The following is a 22,830-nucleotide window of genomic DNA, read 5'->3' on the forward strand; positions in this document are numbered from 1 at the left end:
ACTGGGTTTGGTTTGGTTTTGGTTTAATCTAATGGGCTCAAACATAGCGATGATTATCAGGACGGCACAGGACCGGGCAGTGTTTTCGCTCTGTAGGGTCGCTATGAGTCAGAACCGATTGGGAGGGCACCCTGACAACAAGCTAATTTTCCAGAGGTTGGCGTGTTCTCTTGTTTACTAAATACTTGTTCAGTGTACTCTCCTGAGGCTTCTGTAAAGGGAAAAGAAAGTCGGTCTCAAAGTAGTTGGAAGCTCCTTACTTTCCAAGTAAAGCTTTTAAATGTTTTCTAGGTATGAGTTTTTGTTGTTCCTGTTTTAAAATGCTGCTCTTTAAAATAAACGTTTTACACGTAGCATAAGCTTTGAAAAGGCCAGAACAGGTTAAATAGCCACCTTTATTTACAGCTGTGGGATTAGCTATTACATCTCTTCCTGGAAGAAAATTTGATTAGTGGCTCTTTTCCAGAGGGGCACAATCGCAGACCTTTCCTCCCCAGAGCGTAAACGCGCGTCTTCCTGCGGAGGGGCAGAGTCCCAGCTGCGGCTCCCGGAGCGACCTCCCCGCCTCAGGTGTCTGCCCGCCGCCGGTCGTGTGCGCTCTCCAGAGCGGCCGCCCGGACTTCCTGTCTGAGCGCGGGGCGGAAGGATCGCGTTGCCAGTCCCGGCCGCCGCCGCCGCCGCCTCTGCTGCTGTTGCCGCCGCCCCCGCTGCTGCCGTTAGGTGGTGGGGTTTCTCGGCCCCGCGGCGGGAGGCGCGGCGGCCTCGGCTTCCTGTCGGAGGACGCGCAGGGATCCGGGCGTCCGAGTGTCTGCGAGTGCGTGAGTGTGTCGGTCGGCGCGCGGCGTGTGTCTCCGGCCGCGGTTCCGCCTCCTCCCCGCCGCCGCTGCTCACGGTGGAAGTCAATGTGAAGCAGCAGCTCCAGCCCCGGGATAAACATGGCGACGTCTCTGCATGAGGGACCCACGAACCAGCTGGATTTGCTCATCCGGGCCGGTAAGGATCGGGGAACTTTGGTCCTGTGCATCGGTGCAGCAGGAGAAGGGGTGCACAGAAAGCGGGGTGACTCCTTTTCAGCGGTCAGTGCAAGGGGGTACAGTGTCTATCTCAGTCACTGGGGCGGCCGGGGGAAAGGGGGGTAGTGAATGAAGTAATGGAGGCGACGAATCAGGAAGTGATCACCTTGGCGTGTAACCTGCCTCGAAATTGGCGCTGTCGCTTCTGGGTGGGTTTGGCGAGCGGGGAGGCAGCCGCCGAGCAGAGCGCTGGAGGTGGGTGCTGCAGAACCCAGCCACGGGTAAGTTGGGACTCGGGGGCGGACGAGTTGTGCGCTTCACCCCAGTTGCTGAGGAACCAGGAAGTGAGTGAGGCTGTTGTCTTTCGGCTGCGCCTGCCACGCTGTCTGGCCGGAGAGGCCGCTGCTGCCGGCGGTCGGGGGCGGCGGGCTTCTCCCGTGAACGCTGGCCGCCCTCGCCGCGTTCGCCTTTCGGACTTCGGCCGCAGATCATGACTTCCGCATGGACGGGCAGCCCCGGAATAGGTCAGACCAGCACCCACCAAAAAAAAAAAAAAAAAAAAAGCTCTGATCCCGCTCACATCCCCACCTTGTGCAGCCTCAGGAGTAACGGTTCTGGAAAGGGTCATTTTAATAATGTTAGGTAACCGGGATGGTGTTCGTCTCAGGGGCCCGCCTTTCCTCATATAATGGGGTGCTTACGGAGAAACTAGGTTTATGCCCCTTCCCTCCTGTTTTTTTTTTTTTTTTCTTTCTCCGGGGGGGTAGTGGGCAGGACACGGAATATTTTTTGTAGCCCTGACCTGGAGCGCTGGGGTGTCAGGGAAGAACATTTGTTTTTGTAAACAGTGGGTGAATGTAAAGAAGTGGGGCGGGCGGGAAGGAGTCTCGGCCCTGGGGAAGTCTCAGCACGGAATTGCCCCCTTTCCCCTCCCCCCCAACCTCCCACCATAGCGGAAGCGCAGCGGAGAGGACAGAAGAGACGGGATTGACAGGCCTCTGGTTCCAATCTGCTCTCTGAGACGGTCCAAATAAGAACGTTGATTACTGGGGGCGGGACTAGGGGTTTGCGCTGGGCCAATGGAGATTGGGCGGGAGTGAAGCTGACAATGTACGCATGGAATTGGAGGGAAGAGGAGTGTAAACACGGAAGTGGCCGCAGGGGTGGGGGATGTGCAGCGCCGCTGCTGCAGCGGAAGGGCACGGGCTTGGGTTACATGGAAAAAGCAGCTTTACTTAATAGTCTGCGCAGTGAGGGCCCTGAATCGGTGTGGCAGTGATTAAGTGCAATTTACGTTATTAATGAACGTACATGTAGTTTTCCCCGGGTCCCGTTTTGTATCGCCATTATTGGAAACAGGAGGACGAGAAACGTCCAGCGAATCCTAATGTGTAAAAGATTTTACCTTCTGTTTTCCACCCATTGTTTTTAGGTAGGGGGCTTGTAATTGTTTGATTGGTGAAACTGCGTGATTCACTTCGATAGGGGGAAATCGCAGAAACAAGATACGTTTCTTTAATTTTAGCAGAGCTTTAAATTCACTCTGGAGTGATACAACCGAATGTATTGTATAATACACCAAGCGATTAACCTTTTTTTTTTTGCAAAATGTTATACTACACGGCTCAAAGATCCCGAAGGAAAAATCACTGAGTTGTCATTAAAACCCATTTGTCTGACGGTTATTTTCTGCTTAGATCAAGAACTTAAGTTTTAGTGAATAAGAGGCAGAGCGCAATGAGAATTTGGTTTGTGTATCTTTAGGCCATTGGTATCATAATATGAATCAAGGGATAGAACTTTTGACTTTATGTTATTGGTATTAATGATACTGATAAATTTTGGGGGTGATGGTATTTCCATGGGTATTAAGCATGTACATTTAAAGAGATACTGTCTCAGTGGTTGTGAAAGCCTAGAGAACCTTAGAATAGCCCCTGCAGTAAGAGTTTTTAAAAGATAACTGTAAAAGGTTAGAAGGCTTAATTTTGCCAATGGAAGATGTTTCACAAGCTTTCGGAATTACCAGTGAAACTATATGTAACCTGTGAGTACTTTGCTCTGAGTGGATAGAGACAGTTCTCAGTTTGAAAGTACAAATGTTTTCTCTCTCTTTGAAAAGGGTTTACAAAAAGGTTAAATACAGTTTACTAGTCCTATTACATTTCTTTAGTATATGCAAACCTTAAAAAATGAAGTTCCGTTTGATGATAATAATGTTTTGTAAATAATGTGTTTTACATATGGTTGTTTCAAAAGTATTTTCTCAATCATGTTCCTGTAATTCGAAGCTCCTTTACAAGCACTATTTTAGAAGAGAAATCGAGAGAGGTTTGCTAATTTACCTAAGGTTAATTTAATGAGTCAAACGTTGGGGAGAAAAAGTGGCCCAGCAAATGGAGAATCACGTTTATAGTTTTTGTTACTGCTAATTTTTTTTTTTAATTTTCAGTGATGTTGGGTGTAAAATTTTTATTTTGTAAAATGGACAGAATGATACCTTTTTATCTTGCTTTTGGGGAGGGGGAAGATAAGCAAGTGTTAGACATAATTCTTTCTCACAAAAATTTTACAGTGTTAAGTGAGACAGATCAAAATCTGTATAATATGTGAATGTTAATATAGCTACAGTGATTGCTGTAATATGTTGATTAGTATTGGGTGATTAATATTAAAGAAAACTTCTAGAGGAGATAAGCTTTGAGTTGAATATTGTTAGTGTAAGTGTTATTTCTAAACAAGTACAAGGAATGTAGGTATTACCACTACTATTGCTACATAAGGTATCCTCCCTCATTTTAGAGGCTTAGATACTATGTACGGGCGCTGTTTCACTACCAGATAAACAGTTCTGCGGCCATAGAAGTTGGAGTAAAGGATAAAGTAAATAGTGCCTATTTATTGCTGTATAAGCTTGCTTATTAAAATCACTGTCATTTTGACGTACATAATATTTTTGTAGTAAAATCTGAGATATTTCATAAAACTTCTAATGGCAACATGATGTATGAGGCTCTGAAGTCAGGAGACGAGCTACATCTAGCTGTCACTAAACTAGCTGTATGTTAGTGACTATATCCTTTGGTGCTTCATTTTCCATAAGAGAACAGGGTTGACTAGATGACTCTGATAACTTTCAACGTTCCAAAATTGTAAGTGGCTCAGAAATATTTAATGGAAAGTGAAGGCTTCTCTTTATTGGATTTTTTTACATCATTTGATTTGACTGTATCTCTGAGGTTGCTGGAGCCTGGGTGGCTCTATGAGTAAGCGGTCAACTGCTAACCAAAAGGTGGGTAGTTGGACTCTGCCAGCTGCTCCTTTGAAACCCTGTGCTGCAGTTGTACTCTGACCTATAGGGTTGCCGCGTGAGTCCGAATCCACTCAGTGGCAACACGTTCTTGTGGTTTTATAAGGTTGCTTGATGCATGACTGGGAGGTTAATTTTTTTTTAGCCAATCTTTGAAAATACAAATGCGTGCCATGTTAGAGTTTGAGGTCCTGTTTGTATGTTGAATAAGTCTATGTACGGGTTTTTTTTTTTTAATAATTTAGGCTGATTTCTAGTGTATGTAGCCTATTATACAGAGTCCTGGTGGCACAGCGGTTAAAGCGCTCTGCTGCTAACGGAAAGGTTGGAGGTTATAACTGACCAGCTGCTCTGCAGGAGAAAGATGTGGCAGTCTGCTTCTGAAAAGATGACAGCTCTACTACACTGCGGGTCAGAATCGACTTGATGTCAGTGGGTTTAGCCAGGCTTTTGTTTTTTGGGGTTTTTGGGGGGCAAAAATGAATGTCTAGCACTGTTAACTTTCCTACTGGTTATGTGAAAATGTTGTGTACATATATGGTCTGGGTTTTCTGGAAAATTTTCAATTTAAAATATTCTGCGTTATTTTCAAGTATACTCACCTTGACTTTCTTTTTCTTTTTTTTTTAATTGGAGAAATAGCATCCCCAGAAGTTTTGCTCTACTTTAAGGCTGCTATTCAATGGAAAGGGGAAATTTAGCCTAAATGTTTTTACTGACAACACAAATGTGTTTAGTCTATCAAAGTTCATCATGAAATTTGAACCTGAAAATCACATTTTCTCATTCACTGTAAGTTGAAAGAGGTAGTGTCAGTCTTGTAAAGGTCATCAACTTGAAAAAATTAAATTTAGCAGTATGTGAAAAGATGAAGCATGTGTTGAAATAAAACTGGAGGAATGGCATTAATTTCGCTTTAAAAATTATTTTAAAAATGTGTTATAAGAAATTACCCTTCAGAATTAATGGCAGCATTGGTGTTACAATTTATGTAAAAACTGAGTTAAAGAATGTCAGTGTGAGCAGAGTCAATGAGGATAATTCAACGTGAAACGGTATCTTTTAGAAACATTGATTGGTGGGAAAAGGCTGTCAGGAGAGTGTTCTTGATAACTGTTTAAACTTCTTATGTATCTATATCTTAAATCTTCAAAACGATGCAAAGAAATACTTATAAAAACTTTAAAAAAATCTTTTGTGTAGGTAAGTGGACAAAATACTGTTTCACTGTGGAAATGGAATCACAAATTTTCATCTACACAGATGTTTATGTTTAAAAGCTCAAGTTTATATATAGGTGAGCGTAGAATTTGGTTGTTATTAGTTACATTTCATAACAAATTACAGCTGTGGTTCTTAAAACATGGCCTGGGGACTCAGAGGGGTCTAGGCAGTCAGAGGAACCCCTGGGTGATGCAAACGATTGGTGAACTCAGCTGCTAACTGAAAGGTTGGAGTTTCAAGTCCACCCAGAGGTGACATGGAAGAAAGGCCTGGTGACCTACTTCCAGAAAAGCAGTCGTTAAAAACCCTGTGGGTGCAGCTCTGCTGTGACACGCTGACGCTGTGACACGTGGGGTGTCGCCTTGAGTTGGAATCAGTGTTGATGGCTACTCATTTCATGAAGTCAGAACTGTTTTCAAAATAATACTAAGACATTATTACTGGTCTTTTCACTGTCATAAGTGTACGGAGGAATTTTCTAGAGGCTACATGGCATGATATTACAATAGATTGCATGAAAATGCAAAATGAGAATGCACTGTCTTCCATTAGATTAAACGTTAGAGTTTTGCAAACATTGTAACAAAGCTACTCCTTTATTTTTCTTTTAGAAAAGGAACTTTTCATAAAAGTACTGTTTATAAGTAGTGGGCTTATTGATTTTAAAATGAATTAATAAATACTTCAAATTTTCTGTTGTAATTTCAAATATAATTATAAGAAGATCTATTAAAAAACAAAACTCTGTATTCCTAAATAATTTGAGTGTAAAAGGGTCCTTTGACCAAAAAAAGTTTGAGGGTAGCTGATTTACAGCTTTGTTCAGGTCCCCATGGTAGCCACTAACCACATGTGGCTACTGAGTACTTGAAATGTGGCTGAGAAACTGAATTTTTAAATTCCAAAGCAACGGAAAATTTTTTTATATTGGTTACATATGGAAAAGACAATATTTTGGAAATACTGGATTAAATAAAAGGTATTAGTTTCACCATTTTGCTTAATGTGGCTACTGGAAGATTTAAAATTACACTAGTCCCAGACCTTTACCTCTTGTCCTTCCTTCTTTCATTTGTGTTCTTCTCTCACCTGTAACTGTTGGAGCCTTGGGGCATTAGCAGAGAGCTGTGGTCAGTCAGGTGCAGGAGTTGAGTGGTGGCCTTGTAGTGGTAGTTCATGGTCTTGCTTGTTGGGGGATACCACCACCACCTAATTGTTTCCCACTCTTTTTTTTCCTGTTACTTGCAAACTAAGTTTTATTTTTGACCTGAGAACATTGTTATGAACTGAAGGCATTGCCAGCATTCTCTTCTGCAAAGCGGAGAGGTATGCTTCTTGTCAGACTTACTTACCAAGTTTGGTATTCCGTAACAGCTGCTGAGTGAGGCTGGAGTAGTCTACCATACAAACACAGTTTGATTAGAAAGATAGAAATGAAACAAGAAGACTTTTATCTATAGTAAAGGCAAGGATAAGCAATTTTTTTTTTTGCACTATGAATTAAATTATAATTGTTTTCAAATTTTATTTGAGGCATTTATTTCTCGAAGTAATATTGACCAGCAACACCAGCTAGTGGTGACTAGAAAATGACATCTGTCAGATTACCTTTAGTTTCATTGTTTGTTTTTTAAGTGAGTTGCTTGTTTTTTTTTCTCTGCAGGGCTAGAAAGATAACAGTCAATCAAGCATTAAGCAAGAAATAAGGAAATTTATTTTTTAATCTTTGCTTATAGCATGCATGGAAACCCTGGTGGTGTAGTGGTTAAGTGCGACAGCTGCCAACCAAGAGGTCAGCAGTTCGGATCTGCCAGGCGCTCCTTGGAAACTCTGTCAGGCAGTTGTACTCTGTCCTGTAGGGTCGCTATGAGTTGGAATCGACTCGACGGCAGTGGGTTTGGTTTTTTGGTTATAGCGTGCATAATACTGCTAAACGATACCAATAAATTCATGTTTATTCTCAAGAATTGTATGGAATTTAAAATTTTATTTGAACTATTTATCTGAGCAAATTAGTATTGAAAAGTTTTCAAAAATTTACACAGACTCGAATAAATTTCTGTTATCAAAAGTTACTCGTTGACTTATGTAAAGAGTGCTTACATAAAAACGTGAAGTATTCGTGGACACTACATTATTTTAAAAATTGATCTGAGATTTGGCTCTCAGATTTTTGTTTGAATGTGTTTAGCATTTTTGTTTTGTGTAAGTATATAAAGATAACAGGTAAAATGAGTGAGCATCAAAAATAAGAGAAATAAGTGCTTTCTTAACAATTTGTTTACAGAGTGCCTTTAAATTATCTTACACCTTTATTTAGCTTTGAAATTTTTTACTTCCAGCTATGTTTTTAATGCTCTCTGAACTATTAGTATATGCTTCATGAGGCTAGAGATTTATTCACGCTTGTATACCTGGTTCATAGCACAGGGCTGACACATGGTAAATCCTTATGTCATGTGCTGAGTTTACCAAGAGTAATAGATCTTCTAGTTGGTAATTCAGAGATTTATGCATAATCTTACATTCATATCCTTTTACATTTAAAGTATGAATAAGTAAATTTTCTTAAGTTTATATGAACTTGTTTTAATCTGTAGAGTATATCTGGGATAATATGTTGAATTTTGAGGGGTGGGGAAGGCTGGGATTGGAGGTACGAACAAGAAAGTACATTTTTTAAGAAATAACTTCCACTGACATAAGAAACCATAAAACGATGGTTTTGGAAATGCACCTTACTTAAGAATTCAGGGCAGCATAATATGTGACCCTTAGGCAAATTTCATTTTGTTTATATCTTAAAACATTTGAAAATCTCATAAAATTCTGTTGCTGTATATTTGAAGCTCTTGGTTTTAATATGGTAGAGTTTGTAGGGTGTGTCTTAATACAATTATGTAAGGAATTAATTTATCCAGGATGGTTTATTAATAGCACCTAAGAAAACAGCTAAATTGCAACACAAGCCGACTTTAAAGAGAATGAGGTTCCTAGGATAAATTTCAAAAACCTGAGAAGTTGCTTTCAAAGATTCCTTAGTGTGAGTATTGTAGGGAGGGACTTAGAAAAAAATAGTTGCAAGTGGTAATATATTTTATACTTACTAAGTTTCTTAAAGTTGAGCTAGAAGGACTGATCGCATCCTTTGCTTCAGTGAAGCTGCAGATGAGAGTAAGCAGGGTCACCTAAAGATAGATTTACGTAGAGGTTTGGCTGCCTCTCTGGAACCATTTAGCTTTGAGCAGATTTCCATAAATGGAAAGAGCAACTGGAGAGAACCGGCACCTTGGTGAGAGTGTGGGTGATGTGCGACAGGTGGTAAAACCAGCTCTGGGTGTTCCTAAATGCCGTCCACACGGCTGGGGCTTAGGACTGAGGCGCCAGCATTTGAGCGTTCTGAGACTAAGTGGACTTTTTATTTTTTAATTAAAAGTTTCCTGGAAACAATTTAAAAGGATGCATGTTTTTAGTATGTAGAACTTGTGGGTTTGTAGTATGGTTTGATGAAATTTGTGTAAATGTTTCCTTTTAGCTCCTTTGCGGGGGGGGGATATCTTGAGACAATCAAATTGGTAACTACTACATATTTCTGTAGTAGACTATTCAGTATTTTAAGTCAGGACGTGAGATCAATCTATTATTAGGATAATAAGTTCTTAAGTTTGTCCTGAAAGGTCGGTGGGTTTTCCTTAAATTCAATACATAAAAGAAATACTTGTGTGCCTACTATTTGGGAATCTTACGTTAGGAACTACAGCAAACACAAAGATGAGTTAAAATAGCCCCCTGGACCTGAAACAGTTTATAATGTAGGAGTGTTAAAATAAGCAGTTACCACCGTTTATTAAGCTATATGTTAGGCACTGCCCAAAGTTTTGTGGGAATCATTGTACTTTTAGTTCTCACAGGTAATACGTAGTCCTGTTTTGTAAAAAAGGAAATAGGGGCTTAAGCTCTGTTAAGTTAAGCTGGAACTCCAGTTTTGGACCTGAAAACCAAGCTGCTGTGGTGCGAAGCATTACTGTTTCATGAGTAACTTAATCAAGCAGAGCATAAAATAAGTGCTAGAAGAGATACAGAGGGTGGTAGAATTAGAAAAGGTTCACAGAAGCATGGAAACTCTTTTTCTAAAATGTCTTAGGAAAAGCCTACCAAAGTCCAGTGAGGTCCTGAAGAAAGAATAGAGCAAAGTTACTGTGAAGAAAGTTCCCACGTGCTCGGGAGCTAAAGCTAATAATGCCTGTGGTTATCCATCTCCAGGCAGCCCTGACTAGAGAGTTTTTGTTTACCTAGGAAAGTCTGTGAGAATTGAACAGAATCATTAAATTAGAAATATGATGTGTTTCTGACTGATTCTGCTAGGTACTATCCCTTGGCTTTAGTTGGAGCACATCAGAATATATCATTGATTTCGTGGGATTGTTCATCTACAGCTGTCCTTCTCCCCACCCTCCCCACCCCAGTTAGTTTTGGCCTAAAGTTGTTGCAGTGTTAAAATTTCAAGGATTTTTCATTGTTTTCTTTTAGATAAAATGTAGGAACATCTCAGTAATTTCTTATCAGTCTCATTGGTTGCTCTGTAATCGACATTCATTTTACAAAGTGTAGGTACTGGCTTGCTTTGATTTTTAAATTATTTCTGTAAATTATGTAGACATATCAGTGGCTTATTTAGAGTTACTTACATAGGTGTGAATTTATATTTATTTTTCAGTAATGTGTTTTCCTTTAGTAATGTGTTTAGTAACAAATGTGAATGTACTTAAAGTGCTTTTTTAATTGAGTAGAACTTTTTTTCCCCAGTGGAAGCGTCAGTTCATAGCAGTAATGCACACTGTACGGATAAGACCATTGAAGCTGCTGAAGCCCTGCTTCACATGGAATCTCCTACCTGCTTGAGGGATTCAAGAAGTCCTGGTATGTGAATTGTTCATTTTTATATTAAACATGTAACATCACTTCATATTTCAAGAACAAAGGTTTTCTTGTTTTTAATGCAAGGGGATTGTCAGAATTCTCAAAAGTCTATTGAATTGAAAGCAACAACTGATCTTTACTTGTCAAAGTTCCCAAATCTTAAGTACTTTAAATAACTTAATTTTCATAATAAATGATACATAAAATGTCATCATAGCTAAACGTGTGCTGCCACTTCCAGTACCATGTCCGTAGCCTTTGTAATCCCTCGGAGCGTGGCAGACTAGGCAGCTGCCTCCCCTGACCACCTTCACATGTTTATTCGGTGATGAATAGGTAGTAACTCAGGGAACCGTCCATGAAGGAGAGAGGAGATAGCTTCATATTCCCTTCAGTCTGTGAGTTTTTTTTTTCCTTGATCCTTTTTTTCTTTGAGACTTCCCTTGATAGTCATATTGTCCTAATTTTAATTTGTACTAATTTAAAATGTTACTTTGACTTGTTACAGTAAGATTGGCCCTCTTCTCATAGGGATTTACAACAAGTGCTAAGAGCAACCATATTTTTTATTTGGAATCTCATGTATTATATGAGAAGAAAATTAGGACATTATTGGTCAATATATTAATCCACGGTAGTATGTATTAACTGCATCTCTTAAAGAGTCCCATATCCTGATTATTCAGCGTATGGGAAGGTGGTTGGAGCAACATTATTGTATGTGGTGGAATGTTGTTAGCTGCCATCAAGTCAGCCCCTGACTCATGGCGTCCCCATGCACAGCAGAAGGAAATGCTGCCTGGGACCGTCTGCATGATCAATTGCAGATTGGACCATTGTGATCCATAGGGTTTTCATTGGCTGATTTTTGGAAGTAGATCACCAGGCCGTTTTTCCTAGCCCATTTTACTTTGTGGAAGTCCCGCTGAAACCTGTTGAGCCTCCTAGTAACACGCAGGCCTCCTTTGACAGAGAAGTGGTGGCTGCGCATGAGGTGCGTTGCCCGGGGACTGAACACAGATCTACCTCGTGAGAGGCAAGAATTCTACAACTGAATTACTCTTGCCCCCATGTAGTAGAATACCAAATAGCCATCTGTATGTATTTTAGTGACCCAGAACAGACCCTTGTTCTGTTAAGTAAAATTTTTAACTATTGAAAGATGATATTCTGTAATGTCCAGGTTTTCCTTTTCTTTATATTCTAAAATGAACTGTAGGCGCTTACTTTTTACTGAATACCCATTATAAATGTTTTTAATTTCGTACCATGTGCCTGTATTACCTAGTTAAAGAAAAATGGTGGGCACGTGGGAAGAAAGTAATTGGTAAAGAACTCACTATTACACTATGACTTTATTTTCAAATAATTTCCCAATTGTCAGAATAATCCAGAGTTTTCTTCAGTGAGCTTGGAAGCATCTAAAAGTGTGAAGAAAGGTGGGGTGTGGGGGTCACGACTTGTGATCCTGGCCTTATGCAGATAATATTTCTTTCAGGTTGATTTTGTTTGCATTTATTTCCTTATGTACTTTAGATCATATTCAGCAAATTAACTTTTTGAGTATTAAGTGCTTATCGTGCTTTGAGTAATTCTTAATAAGCCTCACCACTTGAACTGTCCACATAAGAAACATTAATGGGGGTGGAAATTTTAATTTCTCAACTTTTTTTTATAGTGGAAGTGTTTGTCCCTCCTTGTGTATCAACTCCAGAATTTATCCACGCTGCTATGAGGCCAGATGTCATTACAGAGACTGTGGTGGAGGTGTCAACTGAAGGGTCTGAACCCATGGACACCTCTCCTATTCCTACGTCCCCGGATAGCCATGAACCAATGAAAAAGAAAAAAGGTAGAGTCTCCTAAATTTCTGAGAAAGCAAGTGAAATTCTTTTCTGATGTTTGTCCCCATCAACGGATACAGAAATAATTTATAATATAGGTTTAAGGTTGATGTTAACTAGATATTTTCAAAGAATTGACAAGGCTTTAGTTTTGTTCTAACATGTTTATACTGTTTCAAGAATTCAGTATTTGAGTAGTCAAAGTGCTTGCCTGAGGATGAGATTTTAACAGGTGTTGGACTTGACAGAAGGGAGATAGAGATGCCCTGTACATTTGTCTTAGCTGTTCTTCTACTTTCTGGACCTTTTGCAAAACCATTTTATTTTTTATTTTCTCTATTTTCATAGTCTTACCTTCTCCCTCTTTTGTGGACATTAAAAACAAAGAAACAAAACCAATATTACTTGCTTCCCGTACCTTCTGCTCTGAGACACCAAGATTGCCGGGAGACTTCTAAGTGGAATAAACTTTTTCCTGTCCAGGAGAGAGAGTTACATGAAAGCATTTTGCAGCTCACCGGTGGGAGAAGTAAGGGGCGGTTCCACTTAGCACTTGATTGGCTCCTGCTCCCCTGGCCTTAGTGGGCAAGGCCCAGGCTCCCCCACATCTCTGAGGCCACTAGAAGGTGGGCCGTAAGCAGGTCCTTGTCCCTGACGAATCAGAAGTAAAGCTTCAGAGAAATGGAATCCTGAGTAACTGGGTACTCATCTGATTCCACGTTCTTCCCATTAGCTTTGTTCACATTTTAGAGTGAAAAACATCAAAGGCAAAAATAAGTGGAAATGTGTGTGAGAAATAATCGTATTTTCTTTCCTTCATTAGACAGATGTGTTTTGAATTGCTGCAGTGTGCACAGCTGGGTGCTCGTTGTGGGGGGGGATACAGTGAAGATTAAGACAGAGTCCTTTTCCCCATCTAGTATATGTAGATTGTATCTTGAGAGAGGTAGGAAGGAGAGAATTCAGAAGGAAGCGTCAGTTCCTGCTATAAATGTTTAAAGAAAAGGCTTACATACAAATAGGCTTGTTTACCACCGCCCCCCCCCCCCCCCCCCGCCTCCCCGCTACAGCCTTGTTTACCCACTGCCCGCTGTAGCCCTCCCTCCGGGGGTTGCATCCACTGGGAGCTCTTACAAAATACTTCAGAGATTTTTACATTTAAAATAAGACGGAAATTGGTTCTTCTGTTTTGCCTGTAAATAGTAGGCTTCACCATTGAAAGAAAAAAACTGAAAGAAAAAGAAGAAGATGGAAAAACTGTGAAAAGCAAAGGTCATTTAGGGAATCAGAACTGAAGATAAGTAGATTGATCAGCTCATACGGTATGATATAAACCAGGAAAAATGATTTGCCAGTTTAGTACTATTTTTATCTTTTTGAGAATTCTTAATGATCATTTTAAAATTACATATAACACCCTTATTTATATTAAAAAAGCTTTTCTGGCTAAATACATTTGGAACATAACAAAGTTAGATAGATTATGTTTAAATAGCAGAGCCTTCTTTTTATTCTGACCTCTTTTGATTTACTATATACATTATGAATCCCCAAGAAAGGATAGCATGCACTGTTCTTAAAGTTACTTGACTATAGAACCTTTTTTCCTATTGAAGATTAATTTCTTAATGTCTCAAGGAACATGATTTGGGAGATCCCCTATTGGGCTAATATTTCCATTAAGGAAGCTGGACTTCTGTGCTGAATTTAGGAGCTGGTGAAGATGCTAGTCTTGGTGCTGATTTATACATACAAATATTTAAATTGAGAACTGAAGCTCTATTTTCAAACAAGGAGGCCAGCAAACTTTGTGTTTTAATTTTTGCCAAACCAGGCTTCTTATTGATTAGGATTACCAGAATGAAATCCTAGAAAATAATAGCTATGTATTTTGAAATATAAATTAAGACACTTTAGTTAGTTCTTTCGTTAATCTTGATAACCCTTGCCAATGAGTAGAGGGATAATAGAAATCCCAGATGTACAACAATTATAACAGTAGTAAGATATTTAATCTGCAAATATAATGTATGTGAATATTATCATCCTCTTTCCTGAGGCGTCCGTCCCTTCCCCGTCTGTGTTCATCCAGTAGTGCTGAGGATCAGGTACGATTGGTTTCTGGTCTGAGGCTTCTTCAGCACAGAGAGGAGTGTAGCCCTGGCTTTTCTGTTCAAAGTCTGTTTGAAGGAGCCTTACAAGGGGAAACGGCACACACATTTATTAAACATACAAAGAAATTACTGGAAGTTTTTCTTTTTTTAACCCTTCTTATGTACCTGCACATTGAGATGGGGAAATTTGAACACGTATATTTAAATTCTGGTAAATTGATTGGCTCAGAGAGTTAGAACATGTTTAAAATAATAGTTTTTACTTTTCCTCATTTGAGTTCAAAGTGCCTTGCAAATTATCAGATCTTTTGCAATAGGTAGGTAAAGCTGTTTGTAATAACCCTGTAGGACAGAAAACAACTTGATATTGGGAGCTTCCATTGCTACATTGAGGCTCTGACCATGTAAATGATAGATTAGTAGTATCTGATTAACTTCCTTAATCTAAAATTGCGTAAGTTCTCCACGCTCCTTTTAGAAGGAATTTCCACTTACACTGAGTATGCTACTCCACAGATTCGTGCCGGATTTCATGAATACTGACAGCTCACCTTGCCCTTCAGTGTTATGTAAACTTGCCCTCACTTCCCACCGAATTAACCCCTACTGGCAACAGATTCTTCATCGGTCACCTTCGCTTGCCGCACGTGCAACTTTTAACTTGTCGATAAGTTTTCAAGCCTTTCTTGCACTAAAGTAAGGCTCAGTGAGAACTGTGCACACCTGTCCCGGCTTACCTACAGACTGGCCTGGCTCAGTGAGAACTGTGCACACCTGTCCCGGCTTACCTACAGACTGGCCTGGCTCAGTGAGAACTGTGCACACCTGTCCCGGCTTACCTACAGACTGGCCTGGCTCAGTGAGAACTGTGCACACCTGTCCCGGCTTACCTACAGACTGGCCTTAAGGCAGACTGGGGAACTGATCTCATTCATAACCGGGGGCTGCCTGTAATGTGTTATCAGAGTTTGCTAATCATGCTTCTACTTGTTTTCCTGTTTTCAATGTATGGTTTCAATATCTTATTTTTTTCAGTTGGCCGTAAACCAAAGACCCAGCAATCACCAATTTCCAATGGGTCTCCGGAGTTAGGTATAAAGAAGAAACCCAGAGAAGGAAAAGGTAATTTGGGGAGGGCTGTTTTGTAGCTGAGATTTCTTTTTCAGTCAGGTGACATTTTAGCATTTGTAAGAAAATTATTTCTGGTACATGCACATATGGTAGTGCTTTCTCTGGTAGTGGTGCTTAACCAGGGTAGGTCTCAGCATCACATGGGGCAGCGTTGTCAAAATCTCCATGCCCAGTCCCTACCCCCCCGAGATTCCATGGTCATAGAAACGGGGACAGGCATTCGTCTTTGGAAAAGGTCCCAAAGGGAAATCTGACACACACCCTTCTGAAGAACCAGTTTTAGGGGATGTGTGTATAGCATTCATCCCCACAGTCACTTAGAATTAAAGGAGGTTTGCAGCTGAGACTTGTTTCTGATACTTCATTTCTTAATTGACAGAAGCAGTGCGAGGATTCATGGAAAGCTGAATTCCCCAGTCAACAAGTTTCAGTCAAAAGTCAGAACAAAACTCACCATATTTTTGCTTTAGAATTTGTATGTTCTAATTGAAAACAAAAACCACAGCAAGCCTCCCCTCTTGTTTGTTGAGTGAGCTGGTACCAAGTAACATTTCAGTAGTGATTTTAGCTGTGTTCTTTCTCAGAATCGGGTAATAAAAAAATCTGTCACTGCCATGTCTTGAGACCAGTATTCAATAGTTGGGTAAATTTTTGATTAATAGATACAAGTTTGTTGTATCATTAATAAAAGCAGAAATTAAGTCGCTAGTGAAAGTCACGCCTCTGGTAAGCCTCTAAGAACTTTGGTGTTGAGTTAGAAAATTCGGTTACGTTGGATTCTTATTTATTTGGTAGCGGATGATTCAGTTTGGGGCACGTTTAGGATGCTTATTTCCTTTTGGTCATTTCATATTTTTTAGGTCTTAGATTTTATGTTTTAATTTATATTGAAAACTTTAGAAGTTACATAGTAGTGATAAATATTAGGAAGCAAAACCATTACTGTTTTCGGTTTTGTTTAAGAATTTCCATCACTAGTGGTATCTCTTGTACTTACGCCTAACACCGGGGAAATGCGATGACCTGTTTTTACCAGTTAAAATCACCTTTTGTTGTTAAACTGGAGGCAGCTTGTTGTAACGGGAAGAGTAAACTTAATACAGTCAAAACTGGATTCAGAATCAGCTTGTTTCCTTTCTACTTCTGTAAAATCACGACAACGTCTGTCATAGGCTTAACGAACTACTGTGCCTGATAAAGAAGGCTTCCCTTTCTGAATCCAGTTTTCCTTAAAAAGCAGAAATAGAATTGTTAATTTTAATTTGGGAATGGGAACTAGTATTTAAATACTATTTTTTTTAAATAATACTCCATATTTATCTTTAAATACGGAGTTTATTAAAGATAGTCTGAGGAATGCTGATGAGTCTAATTAATTGAGGAATGTTAATGAATCTAACTGAACAAAGAGAAGCATTCATATCCCTGCTATGTGCAAGGCGTTGTCTTAAGGCACACAGAAATGTCCTCTAGACGAGGTTCTCTGCTCACCCTCCCTGTGTCCGCTCGTTACCATCGATACTGGTTGCTGTGGAGTCCATTCTGACTCAGGGTGATGCCACGGGTGCAGAGTAGAACTGCTCCGTAGGGTTTTCAAGGCTGTGACCTCTCAGATGCAGATCGCCAAGCCTGCCTTCCGAGCGTCCTCTGGGTGGGTTCGAACTGACAGCCTTTCAACTGGTAGTCAAATGCTTAATCATTGGCCACCCAGGGACTCCTAATAATATCCTGGTTGTGAACAAAATAAAAAGGCCCCCAGCTACACATCTTGAGGGAGTTGAAGGTTGTGTAAGAGTTGTAGGTAGTGCTGGTGATCTTCTAAATAGTGCTTCAGAGATACGAACGTAACACTGTGAAGTTGAAGATACTGATGGTCTTTTAGGTCAAGAGATGCACATTGGGCTCAACTGTGGGTTATTTGTGAGTTTTTTTGATTTTTAAAGGAAATCAAGAATTTAAAGGAAGTGCCAGAGGAGGAGTGTCAGTGCTCACACTGGGGGCTTGGTTTGAGAGCTTCCCACCTGGAGGTGCTCACATAGCGTGTAACTTGAATCTGCATTTGAGGATACAAGAGGGATAGAGGGATAGATAGCAGGAGCTCAGAGATGACCTGGTGACTCAGTGGTGGCACATACATTGTTTATTGTTATATGCCATTTATTGGCAACTGGTAATAGAACAGACGCCATGCTACGTAAGGCACATATATTCTTATCTCCTCAGGATTCTTTTCTGTTTTTCATCAATTTAAGAGTCTCTGCTCCTGGAGGCTATGGAGGAAGTACAAAAATCCCAGCAGCCTGAAAGCCTGGTTTTCTGATGCCCACTGCCCATTACTCTTTCCTCATTTCAAATGGAAAAAAAAAGTGATGTTTTCTTCCTTTTGGGATTCAGTTCCTTATTTTATCTACCCAAATTCCTCCCATCCCTTCTGTGCAAATCTTAGCCATTTTTCAAGACTTTAGTGATGCTTTTTAACCAATCCATTTTACTTTAACTCTTCAGATCTGAGATACTACTTTCTAGCATTTGTTTGGAAAATAATTATGCATTGCCTTGCAATATATTATTTCAAACTGTTACATATCTTTTATATTGTTTAACTTGTCATCTATTTATTTCTTGTTTTCTTTCCAACTAAATTGTAAATTCCTTGAGGGCAAAGACCAGATTTTTAATGTGTTTCTATCCTCTACTACACTTGTTCACCTACTCTGCACTCGTTGACTATCTCGTTATCTGACATTTCACATATGGCAATAGTAAAAAATCTACTGTCCAGCTATTTTGTGTATTAACAGTCTGGCAGCAACAGACACCGAGGTGAGAGTAACACTGGCTGTGATGGTTAAGGTTATGTGTCATTTTGGCTGGGCCATGATTCTCAGTGGTTTGGCAGTTATGTAATGATGTAGCCATTCTCCATTTTGTGATATGATGTGCTCATTCTCCATTTTCATAGAACAACCTGGTCTTGGGAACCTAATAACTGTGTCAGTAAGTGAGGAGTGGGAGTATTTTATCCTACAGAAATATTTTAATGTTTCTTCACTTTCGGATTTTGCCAGTAGAATGATCCAGAGCTAGTGTTATATATAATTAACATTTGATGAATGCTTGACTAGTTTAGGGACTCCTCATATTACTTTCTGTTTTTAAGAGCTCATTTTAAGACTGAAGCTCAAATGTCTGTAATAACTGAGTTGGTCACATGTAATGAATCCTTTTAATAGATTATCTTCACTCCTCTGGATGTGATCAATAGAAAGAGTCTAAACTGACCAGTAGTCCAGTGGGTAGTGGTAAGAGAATGTTTAAATGGTTATGGGTCATTTGTACTACGTAAGACATGTACCTCAGAGTTCATCATAGGTGAATCAAAAGTATGTTTTTTACAAAAGGATCCTAGGACTGATGCCTAAAATTTTTGCAAACGTCATTGCATATTGTCTGCCTTTTCAATAAAATTAATATGCATTTCAAGGAATTTTAATCATGGAATTTGGGCTTACCATGTAATAAAATACATTCATTTTTTATATTCATGATATTCAGAATTTAAATTTATGTTTAAGTTAATAAATTAAAAATCTGTTGCCATGAAGTCAATTCTGACTCATAGCGACCTTATAGGACAGAGTAGAACTGTTCCCTAGGGTTTCCAAGACTGTAACCTTTACAGAAGTAGATTACCACATCTTTCTCTGCAGAGCAACTGGGTGGGTTTAAACTGCCAACCTTTTGGTTCGCAACTATGCATTTAACCACTGTGCTGCCCGGGGTCCTTTAGTTAATAAATTAGGTTCTATTTAATTCACGTTAACTTCGTGCTAGGCATTACACCTTTGCCTTTACTGATGATACGTGACAGTACAAAATCCAGGACCTTTTAATCGTTTCATGATCACAACGTGAAACATAAATAGGATACTATTGGGTGGAGGGGTCTTTTGTTGTTAATATACACAGCAGAACATATACCAACTCAACAATTTCTGTGAGTATAATTCTTCAACATTGATTACATTACTTGAGTTGCGCAACCATTTTCACACTCCTTTTTCAAGTTGTTCCTTTCTCATTAACGTAAACTTACTCTCTAAGACTCCTGTCTAATGTTTCGAGCTGCTGTTAGTTTGATTCCCCTATAGATAGTTCTTAAAAGAGGATGGTGCTCAAGGCAGACATCCTTAGCTAGCTAAGCTAAACTATTGTTTGGTTTTAAGAAGACTGTAGGGGGTATTTTTGGTTTAAGGTTTAAAGATTATCTCAGAGCAGTAGTTTCAGGGGTTCCTCCAGCCTCCATGGCTCCAGAAGATCTAGATTCCATGAGAATTTGAAATTCTGCTCTGCATTCCCCTCCCCCGCCCTGATCAAGATTCTTCTACAGATTATTTGATCAAAATGTTTAGTAACGGTAGCTGGGCAGCATTCGGTTCCTCTGTTCTCATGAGGAAGGAAGCAGTTGTTCATGGAGGCAGTTGGCCACACTTGCCATTTCCTCCTCCTGTTCCTGATTTCTCCTTCTGTTGCTCCAGGCAAGTTGAGACCGATTGTCCTGCCTTGGGTGGCAGATGGCAGGCGTTTAAGACCTTAGGCTACTCAGCCAGCCAGCCAGCAGGTAGAACAGAAGTTCTGAACTCGTTAGGAAGCCAGTTAACTGTGATTTCCCATAAAACCACAACTCTAACCGCCAAACCAAGGAGCCAAATCCCGGGAGGCGTTTGGTTGTACATAAGCAGCCTCAGCAGCTACTTGTTTTTTTTTTCTTTTGTTGTAAATATATCTTATCACACAACTTGGAATTCAGCTACATAGGATACTGTTTTAAAAAAACAGCAGATAAGTATACTCAGGATTTTTATGTTAAAAGACACTTTATATGTCATCTAACAGACAACATAAGTAGACAGACTGTACAGATGATTATGATACGGTCAAGTACTTAACGAAATTCTTATGATATGTGTGTTTTACCAGTAGGAAATGGATGGTTTTTCCCAGCGTAATTAAATATTTGCTTTTAATTATGTTAATGAATTTATAATCAGTTTCTACCATTGTTTTCTCTTTGTTTTTAAAGGAAACACAACCTATTTATGGGAGTTTCTTTTAGATCTACTTCAAGATAAAAATACTTGTCCTCGGTATATTAAGTGGACTCAGAGAGAGAAAGGCATATTCAAGCTTGTGGATTCAAAGGCTGTCTCTAAGCTTTGGGGAAAGCATAAGAACAAACCAGACATGAACTATGAAACCATGGGACGAGCTTTGAGGTAAGAATACAAATGAGTTAGTAGTCAAACCAAACTTAAATATTTTTGTTATCTATTAGCTAATTAAAGAGAAGGTCTAAAAACCCCATGTAATTGTTTAACTTTTAGTGATATTCTAGAATGCTTCTTGGATTTGGAGATAGGTAGAGAGGAGTTCGGTCTAGATGTCTACAATTTCAACATCATTGAAAATCCTTTTGTTTTCCCCAGAAAATGTGCTTTTGTATTTAGGACTGTTTCTTAAAAGAAAACCAAGTTATAAAAAAAAAAAGTTATACGCCTTAAAAAAAAAAAACCGAATGGAATAGAGTTTGCAGATTGTTAATTTGCTTTATAGTTCTTGTAAGTTTATATGAAATATATTTTGACATGAAAGTTTCTCTCAAGTTTTGTCAGCTTAAAAAATGTACAAAACTCTTTGATCGTAATGTGTATTACTTGCGAAGGACGTTTGTAAATGACCACACAGTTTATGTGATAGCATTCACATATCCCAGAGAGCGTAGTTCAGGTAATTTTTTCCACATAACATTAGATTGTTTTTATAGCCTGTGTAAATTGGAATTAAGTTTCTACCAGTGTCAGTAAGATAGAGTGAAATATCCTATAGTTGGATTAAATTATTCCCTTTAACAAAGAGAATGACCCTGTAGCTGCTCCATAGATCTGAAGTTCACAGGACCAAGGCGCTGGGTTTAATTTTCTTTCCTGTTCTAAACCCTTGGCCTTTTGAGCGATCACTGCAGCACGAGCTGCTTTCTCAGCTTTTACAGGAATAAGTAAAATGGTAGTGTGTGCTCTATGTGGTGTTTTTTTTTTTTTTTTTTAGTTTAGGCAGTACAGGAACCATACTCACTAACCACTAGATGAAAACAAGTCCGCAAACAGACCATCTTGAGTCCTTTTTAGTCCTCTGAAAATGGCATTAGTATTGCTTTGTATCACATTTAAGTTACGGTAATGTTGTCTTAGGTATGTAGTTAACTATAGTTATTTGACAGGGTGATGTAATATCAGTTTTCCTATTGCATAATTTATGAAAATTACTTTTAAGAATGGGCAGAGTAATATGTATAATTTATTATTCTAAAAATAAGTCCACAATTCAATTTTCCCATTTAATTTGAGGAAAGGAAACCTTTTTTCTTGGCCTTGCCTAGCTTTCGTCTTTCTAGGATGTACAGAAAATAGAAATATATGACTGAACTAAAAGGGCTGATTTCAGTGGAGTATAAGGATATTAAAGTTTTAAGACCAGTTACTATATTGGCTTTGGGTCTCTTCTGCATAGAACACATTTATATCTTAAAGAATGGGATTTAAGAGGACACTATTTTTGGCTCTTGTATCCATATTAGAATTTGTATAAAACCAGATAAAAATGAGAAAAATAAACTAATACACTTGTATTAAAAACAAAACTATAAAATGGCTCATTGAGTAATTGTTCCCTCTGCAGATACTACTACCAAAGGGGGATTCTTGCCAAGGTAGAAGGACAGCGGCTGGTGTATCAGTTCAAGGATATGCCCAAGAACATAGTGGTCATAGATGATGACAAAAGTGAGACCTGTAACGAAGATTTAACAGCAGCCCCTGATGAAAAATCATTAGAGCGAGTGTCACTGTCTGCAGAAAGTCTCCTGAAAGCAGCAAGCTCTGTTCGTGGTGGAAAAAATTCATCTCCTCTAAACTGCTCCAGAGCAGAGAAGAGTGTGGCTCGGGTTGTGAATATCACCTCCCCGGGTCACGAGGCTTCATCCAGGTCTCCTACCACCACAGCATCTGTGCCAGCAACAGCAGCTCCAAGGTGAGGTCAACCATTGCTGTAATACTGTCTTCACCTTTTAGAAGGCTCCTTGGTGAAAATGAAATGTCTCTTCTTAAGATATATTAGCATTCTAAGAACTCACTATCGTCAAGGTTTTGAAAAGTGCTTGGTGTTTTAAATGTATGTTTTGATGCTGTTAAAGTAGATAGCTGATCTGAACTGGTTTT

The 22,830-nt window shown here is 39.4% G+C and overlaps 1 protein-coding gene across 10 annotated transcripts in view; it reads left to right on the forward strand.

The window, feature by feature from the left end:
- Positions 1 to 22,830, forward strand: part of ELF2 (E74 like ETS transcription factor 2) — a 141,969-nt gene that overhangs the window by 102,753 nt on the left and 16,386 nt on the right. For 7 of the 10 annotated variants that reach the window (XM_064285311.1, XM_064285314.1, XM_064285310.1 and 4 more), the window contains 5 exons: positions 10,354 to 10,467; positions 12,146 to 12,319; positions 15,461 to 15,547; positions 20,640 to 20,832; positions 22,292 to 22,642. In XM_064285311.1, the coding sequence (XP_064141381.1) occupies positions 10,354 to 10,467; positions 12,146 to 12,319; positions 15,461 to 15,547; positions 20,640 to 20,832; positions 22,292 to 22,642 (919 nt within the window). Of the gene's footprint in view, positions 1 to 742; positions 994 to 10,353; positions 10,468 to 12,145; positions 12,320 to 15,460; positions 15,548 to 20,639; positions 20,833 to 22,291; positions 22,643 to 22,830 lie in introns of those variants that run through there. The other 3 variants (XM_010590565.3, XM_003410440.4, XM_064285313.1) reach the window with 3 other exon arrangements.

The sequence above is a fragment of the Loxodonta africana genome, chromosome 5 (genome assembly GCF_030014295.1).
Source record: "Loxodonta africana isolate mLoxAfr1 chromosome 5, mLoxAfr1.hap2, whole genome shotgun sequence".
In the NCBI taxonomy this organism is placed as follows: domain Eukaryota; kingdom Metazoa; phylum Chordata; class Mammalia; order Proboscidea; family Elephantidae; genus Loxodonta; species Loxodonta africana.